This window comes from Anguilla anguilla, chromosome 17, assembly GCF_013347855.1.
Source record: "Anguilla anguilla isolate fAngAng1 chromosome 17, fAngAng1.pri, whole genome shotgun sequence".
In the NCBI taxonomy this organism is placed as follows: Eukaryota; Metazoa; Chordata; class Actinopteri; order Anguilliformes; family Anguillidae; genus Anguilla; species Anguilla anguilla.
In genome coordinates, this window is record NC_049217.1 from 16193355 (window position 1) to 16204095 (window position 10741).

The following is a 10741-nucleotide window of genomic DNA, read 5'->3' on the forward strand; positions in this document are numbered from 1 at the left end:
CTCTGACATCCTGCATGATGTCACTCAGCACAAACTCCAGCAGCAGGCATGTGCAATGAGCATCCTGATCTTTTCTACATTTACTTTCTGCCATCTTCTTATTCCTATTATTATTATCATCATCATCATCACCATCACCAATTCCCTTATCATTGTTGCTGTAGGTGTAGTGGTAACAATAACGTAATGATGTGACCCCCCCCCCCCCCCCCCCCCAGCAGTCTTCCCTAATATTACTATTGAAAAGTGTCAGTACAAACTCAATTTAGATTGCATACTGTACACGCGATTTTGTTCAGATTTATTTGCATCATTATGGTGTCTATTGCAGTCGCAATTTAATTCAATAATTCATCTTTTTTTATAGTAGTTGACACTGTTTCAAATGAATTAATTGCGAAGTTATTGCCAAAATGCTTGTTGTTACTCATATGAACTTACAACTCACAATGGTATGCTAGTTTCAGATTTTAACCCTGGAAGTCTGTGCTAGTTGGCTCGTTCTCTCTGTGGATGTACAGGTTCTGTCCAAGTACGTTCATTTCCTCACAAAATAATGTGTTCCCAGAAGCAATATAGCTCAATCTGCCGGCGGACCGTCCAAGAGATGAAGCATTTGGTCTCAGCAATTAACAGGTGAGAGCTGTTTGAATAGACGTCCTCCACTATAATAACTTGGTTTTGAACAGTTGTGAATATACGAATTTATACGAGTTCTTGTTCTACATAGCAAATAAATAAATTAATAAATTAATTAATAAATTAATTAATTAATTAATACCGCAGAAGTCTATACAGCGTGTAGTAAGGTATGAATTTATTGCCTTTCTTAGCGCTGGCGATATTGCTAAATTTAGAGTTACGATTGTATGAACCATAAATGTGCCTTTTGCATTTGTACAAGTCGGCGGAGCGGGTAAAATGCATAATTATTTATTATATAGGGGTGATATATGTTCGAAAAGGCATGCATCAAAAATGTGTGCAGCAAAGCGTCATTCCCCGTGAGAAAAATCGTTCGCAATAAAATAATCACGAAGCTCCTTGGCGGATAATAGGAACCGGACGTCACCCGATACATTGCATAGCCTATTTGACTCCCTCTAGTGGTCGGCCTTTCCACTGAGGTGCATTCCTCTTTCTCCTGTTTTCATACACCCCTCCTTCTACCTTTTCCTCCCGCCTCAATCCCTTTCCCCCCTCTCCGCGCCTACAAATACATCAGCATGTCTTTAGTACTGGTCGCGCTGTACAGTCAGCGGAGACGGCGAGCCTCTTAATATTCCGGTCACAACCCAGAGAGGGAGGGAGGGAAGGAGGGAGGGAGGAGGAACGAGTAGAGCCGGATAAAAAAAGGGAGGGTGAAAAGCCACTGAAAAAGAATTACACTGAGAAGATGAAAGAGGGAGAGGGAAGAGAAGAGAAGTAAAGGCTATCCCCGTCGTTCGTCTCTCGCGCCCGGTCTACCCTTCACCACCTCCCCTCTCAGGTGCAGTATTCGGGCTTTTTCCGTGCCGGCGGTGGGGGGTGGGATTTTCATCCCGTTGTAAACGCGTCGCACCTAAAAAAATTGGTTCGGTGAAAAGGGGGGAGAGGTATGGGGGGAGAGGTATGAGCGGAGAGAATAAAGGATGGGAGCATGTAGAGGTATGAAAAGACAATATTACTATTTACATCACAGAGCTTTGCTATCGGTGTGCAGCGGATAGGTTGTCCGGGATGCGTTGCTGTGTGCATGGGCTGCAGATTTACTAAATATGGGTCTGCACGTATACGGTGTATCCTCGTGTCATTACAACCTTACATAGGCTATATGTATTACGCGTTGGTATCTGGCTATACGTATTCGCATATTTGTGGATCTCAAAAGCGTTTGCCCACTATGCCCAAACGTACTAAATGTGAATACGTAGTGGGAGTGTGTTTTGGCACATAGGCTATATTATTCTTTTTTTAAACTTGCGTACTTCAGGTGCACGCACACGTATGGCACATTCGTATTACACATTATCTTTTGCATAATGCATACGTTCATGTGCCGTCTGTGGGCTGGTCGCCGCCGTAATTTTCACGCATTTAACTTTAACGCGATTCCAATATACTGAAGGAGGACTACGCAAACATACACTGAGTGTAAGGGGTTTTTTGGCGGGGGAGGGGAGGGGGTGTTAACATGAATTAACTAAACGAGCTCAGCGTCTGAATTGTTGCCCTCCACAACTGCCCCTCTTCTCTCAAACCCGCCGTTGCGCACCGACATTGAGATACGCGCGTGCCACACTCCCGAAGGGAAACACCTATTATACATTAGTCATTATTTACCTGGCATGCGGTGTCTACACCTTTAATTTGCGCTGATTATCCTTTCATACTACCTGGGTAGTTTGACTGAAGCGAATCGCCAGACCTTTCTCAAGTGTACGTCAGTGGTCTACCTGTGAATGCAACCTGTGACTCCGTGCTTACAGGTCCACCATCTGAAACATCACACATTCTGTCCCACGCTGTTATTAATATTGCTGGGTCCAGCGCCATATATTCTGCTATATTACGTGAACAGATGCCACTGAAACGTTTAGCGACAAGCGAATAACATTTCAACTTTTCGCTTGAGGGTAGCTCATCTATTTAATAATTGAAGAGAATTTTGATTTTGGATGGTTCACGGTATAATAAAGTATTCTGCTTAATCTGTTATACTCTGCCGAACTGAGTCATATGCGTTTGTCGATATCAATCATTCATTTAAATCTTCTGCTCATTTTTGCTGTATCTAAATAGTTAAGAAATAGGTTCGGAAAGGTTCGGACATTTCAAGCAGTCTGATGCATTTGTTTTGGAGGGCATTTGTCAATTGGCACAGAAAGGATATTATTCACGTCAGTTCTGCCCAAGAAGATAATTATTTTTGCGACAGCATCCCTGTGGTTTTCTATAAATAGCAGTTGCATTTAGCCGATACCACCTACATCACTGTTATCATTCCTATACCAGATCGACTGTCTGGTATAGTAATGATAACGCGCTGAAATTGCGTTGAAATTTGGAGACGCGATAAAAGTGTCACGTGGTCAGCATGGTCAAGCTTTGCAGGTGCGCTTAAGTCCCGGGGGGCGTTCACAGATCCCTGCCGGTGCCGGTGGCCAAAGTCGTAATTTGCGTGAGTCATGGAAAAGCGCGCACAGACGCAGTGAGAACAGACGAGCTTTTAAAGAAGCAGTGTAGCAGAATGGAATATTACAACATTCATTATCATAAAATATATTTATTGTAAGTAAATAAACTGACATTAAAGTTACATATTTTTGGATGCTGCATGCTTTACATTCGTAGCCTACAGTGGCCAAGTCAATCCGAATAGTTTGAGGTTAACTTTCAGTAGTAAAACTTAAACAGCTTTACGTACAGTATTGTTCTGTATAAACATGAGGATTATATTTTGTGTAACACAAGGTGCACGGCCTTCAATTAGTCATTGAAAGCAGGGGGATACTTCTTTGATTCCGTTTCTTGCCTGAAGTTGATTCCCAAATTGCAACACTTGATTTTTTTGTTGTTTTGAAATACAATAAAACCGTTCTTTGTGAAGTAATATCAGCAGGCTGACACAAGGCAGTTTCTATAAACATTGGTTTACCGTGGTTTTACTCCAAGGCCAAATATCTCAGAAAAAAAACAGAAAAAAAATCGGTTCTACTCTTTGAAGGTGCGGACTCGTGGTGCCATAGATCGCTATTTCTGTCTTACTGCTTCGTGCGCGAGTAAGATTCGAGTAACCTTAAGGAAGGCATTTAAGTAAATGCTGCTGTTTTACAGATATAATTGTCTGTGAGACCTCAAATCTGTGGTTTTGACTTACCGTATGATGTGGCTTGTCACCCCCGATAACAGGATGGATTGATTCATTGAAGCGAGGCAGTGAAGACGAGGCAGTGAAAAGACTAAGAAAAAAAACTTCACTGGATAAAGAAAATGTTTTGCTTCAGATTTTCACATCTACATTTTTTTAGGTTTTAGAAATGGAAAATGTCTAAGTTCATTTAAATGAATCTAAACGCATAATTCAGTTGAGAACCTAAGAATATAGGTGGAACAAACTGAAGTAAAACTTTTCGGTTTATCCAATTAAACATTTTTTCAGTGCAAGTCAACACGTCTTTTCATTTTTGTCTTTTCAAAGTGTACTTTGGCCGGTTCTCTAAAAGTCTGAAATACGTTCACGGCGTTGGAGCGTCTGAAAGTGAGGAGCGGTTGAGGGCCGTGAAAAGCAACGTCTGGTTATTCTCTTTGATCCTCAATAGCGTCTGATTGGCCTCTCGGCTTCTAAACAGCGTCTGATTGGCCCATAGACTGTATAGACGCTGCCCACTCCGAATAGCGCTGCTTGGTGTCGTGATTTGGCATTGCGTGGAGTATTACTTGGCGTGACGGTATCGATTTGAATTGGAACGGCCGTCAATGGGAAAGTCTGAAAGGTCAGGCCTGCTGCTGAATCCGTGTGGATATGCGATTCTGCGCAGAACTGACTGTCTGTCTCACGCAGGCAGGTGTCTACATACCAGCTCTCTCCCACTCTCTGTGTCTGCATCTGTGTGAGTCACTGTCTGTGCTGCTGGTACAATACCTCGTTATGTGTGTGTGTGTGTGTGTGTGTGTGTGTGTGCGTGGTGTGTGTATGTTAGTGTGTGTGTGTTTGGGGGTGTGGGTGTGTGCATGCGTGCAGTCGAGTACGAGTGTGTGTGGGTGTGCGTGTGGTGCATGTGTGTTAGTGTGAGTGCGTGGGTGTGTGTGTCTATTTGTGAGTGTGTGTGAGCATGTGTGTGTGTGTGTGCATGCATGTGTGTGTGCGTGGGGGTGTGGGTGTGTGCATGCATGTGTGTGGATGTGCGTGTGTGTGTGCGTTTAGTGTGTGCAGTGCATGCATGTGTGTGTGTGTGGGGGTGTGGGTGTGTGCATGCATGTGTGTGGATGTGCGTGTGTGTGTGCGTTTAGTGTGTGCAGTGCATGCATGTGTGTGGATGTGCGTGTGTGTGTGCGTTTAGTGTGTGCAGTGCATGCATGTGTGTGGATGTGCGTGTGTGTGTGCGTTTAGTGTGTGCAGTGCATGCATGTGTGTGGATGTGCGTGTGTGTGTGCGTTTAGTGTGTGCAGTGTATGCATGTGTGTGGATGTGCGTGTGTGTGTGCGTTTAGTGTGTGCAGTGCATGCATGTGTGTGGATGTGCGTGTGTGTGTGCGTTTAGTGTGTGCAGTGCATGCATGTGTGTGTGATAGCATTAACACTGTACATGTGCTGTCTACGTGTTGTGAACAATCTTAGATGTGGAACTCCTGTTCCTCGTGAATTCAGTTTATCCTCATCTATTTGTTTATTCTCTCCATCCTCTCCTTTCTTTTGCTCCCCTCTCTCTCCCTCTCTCCCCCCCCCCCCTTGCCTTTATTTCAGTTTAGCTCTCTCTTTCCCTTCATCTTATTACACGCATATCTCTCTCCTTGTACTTTTCCTCTCCTCCTCGCCCCTCCTCGTCTGTCTCTCCTGGGCCTTTCCTCGTCCTGTATGTGGCCACATTCTTTCTTTATTTAATTTTTTTTTGTCTTTTTTTATGTCCTGTGCTTTGCCAGACGGCCATTTCTCAGCGTGAGGCATGGGGAGTTTAAGGCGAAGCTCCGGCAGATTTATGGGTGGAGTCAGGGAGGGGGGAGGAGGGAGGGACTCATTTAACGCTCTCACCTCGGACTCCGTGTCCACCTGACTAAATAGCCTGAGATGGAAGGGCGAGTGAGCTAATGACGAATTAGGCCCCCCTCTCTCTCCGCTCTCGACCCGATTACTGCCGAATGCATGTTGATTGTGCTGGCTATTACATTAGCGCTTATATAGGGAAGGAGAGGGGGGGGAGTGAGAGAGAGAGAGGGGGCAGGAGAGCGAGGGAGAGAGAGAGGGGGGGAGAGCGAGAGAGGGGGGGAGCGAGAGAGGGGAGAGGAGAGTGAGAGAGAGAGAGGGGGAGCGAGAGAGAGAGAGACAGGGGGGGCGAGAGAGAGAGAGAGGGGGAGAGCGAGAGAGAGAGAGAGGGGGGGCGAGAGAGCGAGGGGGGAGGGGGGGAGAGAGCGAGAGAATGAGTGCGAGACAGAGAACGAGAGTGAGAAAGAGACAGAGAATGAGAGAGTGAGAAAGAGAGAGACAGAGAGAGAGAGAGCAAAAAAAGAGAGAGAACGGGGAAGTGGAAATTCCCTGGATGAGAGTGAAGTAAATGTGTGCCTAGTCTGTCTCCATAGACAGATGGTCTCATTACAGCTCTTAATATGTTGATCAATAGACAGGTTAGCAAAAGGAGAAAGAGAAAGAGACACTATTCTCTGGATAAACACTGACTGGTAGACATTTTATGGAATCCACGGACAGATGAGCAGATATTCCTCTTACCACAGCAGTGATTTTATGGACCAAAGGGAGACTGAGGAGTACCTTGATATTTGAAGATAAATAGTTTCAGTTTACATTTTTGTGATTTATATTTGCCTCATTGTTCCCTCTTTACTGTGATGGTTTTTTTTTACTGTAATGGAGACCGTCTGCAAACATCTGTGGCTCTGCCATGGCCTTGCCGCAAAAAAAAGCGTGATCTTTCTTCTTCTCCTCGCAGGGAAAGTTTCGGAGCCGACGAGCCACGACCTCCGGGAGCCCTCCCGCCGTCTCCGCGACGCTTAGGAGCGAACGCCAGGAAGACCGGCGCGTTCAGAAGTAAAAAGCAAACAAGGAGCTACGCGACCCAGAATCCACCTGTGCCGCAGTCCGACGTCACGCTGAGATTTTAATCCCATCAGATATTTTATCTCCCCGGTTCCTGCAGGGCTGCCTCCGATTCCGCCCTGCCTTTCGGAAAAAAAAACCGGAAATTGAACGCGTTCGGATGGCAAAGGGGGCCCGCTCTGGAACGTAGAAGCTCGAAGCGTTCCGGCGAGACTTCGGCGGAATAAGAACGCGGCGAGCGCGTCCGAGGAGCCGCTCGGCCCGGAGCTATGACCTGAAGATCATGGACGGCCCCGCCCAACAGTGCATTCTCTCCTAAAACAGGTGCGTACGCTAACGGCGACGCTAACGACGACAGCAGCGCTAATGATGGCTTCCGCTCCGCTCGTAAGCGGCTAGCGCGCGCGCTTGTGTTCGGCTACGGTCCGCCGAATCAGATTTCATTTAATAAGCTGATGAGTCACCGCTCGTTAAACGTACCGATGTTGTTCCGAAGCAGGGGTGTCCAATCTTATCGGAGGAGGGCCGGTGTGGGTGCAGATCCAGCCCATCACAGAGGCACCTGGTTCTAATTACCAACATCTTGACTGAAGACCATGACCGGTTAATTAGTAGAATCAGGTGTCCTCATGCTGGGGTCAAACAAAAAGCCTGCACCCACACCAACCCTTTTAGGATAAGATTGGACACTCCTGATATAACCTGGAACCCACACCGGCCTGTTTGGGATCTTAAATAAAAATCTGCACCCACACTGTCCTGTTTGGGATAAGGTTGTCAGCCCTGATAAAATCTGGAACCCACACCGACCTGTTTCGGATCTCAGATAAAAACCTGCACCCACACCGGCCTGTATTGGATAAGATTGTCACCCCTGTTAAAACCTGGAACCCACATCAGCCTGTTTGGGATAAGATTGTCACCCTGGGTCTAGAGAAAAGGAGGAATACTGTTGTTTTTTTTTTTTTGGTTAGGCTGCTGCAGTCATGTCAGCATTGGGATACGTTTCTGGCTGACTGTATTCCTCTATTCTGTAGCGTTGCTCTTTTTTATTCATCTCCCAAGTCCTCTCTGCCTCTCTCTCTCTCTTTCTCCCTCTCTCTCTCTCACTCTATCTCCCTCCCTCTATTTCTCTCTCTCTCTCTCTCTCTCTCTCTTTATCGCCCCCCCTCTCTCCCTCTTCAGTCCTGTCTTCTGTGTCTCTCTGGTGTCGTGGCTGTCTGTCAGACACACAGCCAGATGAAAGAGCTTGACTCACTGAATTGAATACACGGGGGGGGGGGCAGAATGCTGACTGACTCAGCCATGGGCTGAGCGGGCCCTCCCCCCTCCCTGATTGGCCCGTCCCTCCCTCTCTCCCTCCCTGATTGGCCCAGACTCTCGGAGGTGCACGGGAGCCCTCTGATTCATCTCAGACAGAGTTCCTGGGTTCTCTCTCCGTGCAGACACCCTGCTCTTGGTCCGGGGCGGAAGGGGAGCTGCGCTGCGATTGGCCGCCTGAGGTGGGGAGTGCGATGCTGATTGGAGGATGTCGGGGGACTGGGATGAAGACCTGTGCAACAAGGCCCTGGTGCTGGCAGAGGAGCTGTGCTTCCACTCGCCCGGGGGGTACAGCCAGAACGAGCGCTGCCAGGAGCTCAGCGACATACTGAGGGGCCGACACAGGCAGATCGACACAGGTGAGAGGGGCGGGGCCGGCCTGGAGGAGGGGCGGGGTCAGCCAGGAGGAGGGGTGGGGCCAGTTAGGAGGAAGGGCGGGGCCAGTCAGGATACGGGGCGGAGTCAGCCTGGAGGAGGGGCAGGGTCGGTCTGGAGGAGGGGCGGGGTTAGACAGGAGGAGAGGCAGGGTCAGTCTGGAGGAGGGGCGAGGCCAGTCAGGATACGGGGCGGAGTCAGCCTGGAGGAGGGGCGGGGCCAGCCAGGAGGAGGGGCAGGGTCAGCCAGGAGGAGGGGCGGGGCCAGTCAGGATATGGGGCGGAGTCAGCCTGGAGGAGGGGCAGGGTCAGTCTGGAGGAGGGGTGGGGTCAGTCTGGAGGAGGGGCAGGGTCAGTCCGGAGGAGGGGCGGGGTTTGTCTGAGGGAGGGATGGGGCAGCAGTCTTAAGAAAGAGATAATGTGAGTGAGACAAAGCAGGGGTCCTGAAAGAAAGAATGAACAGAGCTTTGGGCAGTTGGCACCACATGGTGAAGGCTTTGGGCAGTTGGCACCACATGGTGAAGGTTTTTGGGCAATTGACAGCCTGTCAGCCTGCGGGTCGCGGGCTTGAATACCCATGTAAGTCTCTAACATTTTACAGCTGAGCTCCATCTTCAGTTGCTTTTGGCCACAGTGTCCGTAGTCTGCACCAGGGCACCCGACCAAGCTGCTAAATAATGTAATGGTTTTAGTCAGACATTACTGCTGTGTACAGTGCCATCGGCTCAGTGCTGTGCTGTACTGGAATAAAGATCAATACCTGGGGGGCCGGGGGGGGGGGGGGGGGGGGGGGGGGGGGGGGGGGGGGGGGGGGGGGGGGGGGGGGGGGGGGGCGGGGGCGGGGGTGTCACGGGGCTCACAAACAGCCCAGCTGCTGCGTGTCCGAGGGAGGGGCGCAAGTCCGCTAATTTCGTCCGTTTTATTTTTCGTATCGACGCCGTACCCAATCCTGCTTAATGAGAGCGTGTTTTTTTTTTTTTTTTTTTTTTTTTGAAAGCGCGGTTGTTTACCGATTGCGGCCAAATGAAATCGGCCGCCAGGTTCCTCAGACTCCTGACGTCTGTCTAGGTGATGTGAGATTTTGGAAACAAACCCGCGGGATGTTTAAATGCTAACCAGCGCTCAGTGCTGGCAGCGGTATACAAAATGAAGAATGGCAGGCTTTGATGTCAAACCGCTGACTTCGGCATCGCATAATTGGGACAGAATGAAGTTATCATTACTCAAAGCGTCCCGTGTTTCTATTGATGCTGCCTACTTTCTTGCATGTTGGAGATGAACGAGCCTGCCGTGCGTGTGTCTCGTTAACGAACGGATGTTTCTGTTCTGAAAGTGTTTTGTGTTTAAAAGCAGTAGGTAATCGTCACCTTTGAAAATACAGACTCAAAAAGGGTTTGTATTTTAAAAAGGTTTTTGGATTATGTTATGTCACTGTGGGTCAAGATTGCTCGAGGAAAATACTTACGTTTTACCAGACAAATATAAAGTGCCGTGAATACACTACAACAAAGTATATTTATGCTTTTCCTAGAGGGGAATGGGTCTGCCACCGACATCAAACCTTCATTTAAGTGACAGCAAACGAACGCCGAATGTGATCCTCAGTACAGATACAAGGCTCCTGAATTTAAACGCGCAGCTCGTAGAGCCGATATTTGTTTGTAATCATATATACCGATGTTACCGTTACGCGAGTCCGGCCTTACGGAAACAGTTTCTGAGAAACTGAAAAATCAATACGGGAGCAGGCGATGCGCCATGGTAAGGTGGAGTCGCGTGAGAAAAGTGAGGGGCTTGGAAACGCTCAATGTGAACACAAGAGCACAAATTTATATCTAAAATAGTGCATGTGTTTAAAACAAGATATATGCTGTATATATGCAGGACTTAACTATACTTTTATGCAGTGTTTTTTGTACACATTCTATTTGTGTTCATCCAATGTAAAATTATCAGATCAGATTATAGCAATTTCTGCGAGGTTTTTAACTTGTTCTGACCAAAAATGTTTTATTTAAAAGAGTTTTATTTAAATGTTCGCATAAATTACATATAAATTGATTTATGTTGTGGTGGCAGGAACATGACCTTTGCAATGCAGGGGCTTGCTCTGTGTGTGTTTGTGTGTGCGTGTGTACATGTGGATATGTGTGTGTGCGTATGTGTGTCTGTGTGTGTGTTTATATATGTAGGTATATATATGTAAATATGTAAATATATATATATATATATGTAAATTAGCATTAGCTGCTGCAGTAAACAGGAACTCTTTGAAGCTGTTTGTGTTTGTAGCCGCT

The 10741-nt window shown here is 47.5% G+C and overlaps 1 protein-coding gene across 11 annotated transcripts in view; it reads left to right on the plus strand.

The window, feature by feature from the left end:
- Nucleotides 1-1145: 1145 nt before the first annotated feature.
- The window catches only part of syt3 (synaptotagmin III), a 32884-nt gene continuing 23288 nt past the window's right edge, over nucleotides 1146-10741 (plus strand). For 10 of the 11 annotated variants that reach the window (XR_004763125.1, XR_004763126.1, XR_004763127.1 and 7 more), the window contains exons 1-3: nucleotides 1146-1489; nucleotides 6644-7074; nucleotides 8196-8429. Coding sequence is in view for 7 of the 11 variants with exons in the window: in XM_035398817.1 (XP_035254708.1) it covers nucleotides 8279-8429 (151 nt within the window). In the remaining 4 variants the exon portion in view is untranslated. Of the gene's footprint in view, nucleotides 1490-1521; nucleotides 1648-6643; nucleotides 7075-8195; nucleotides 8430-10741 lie in introns of those variants that run through there. The other variant, XM_035398823.1, reaches the window with a different exon arrangement.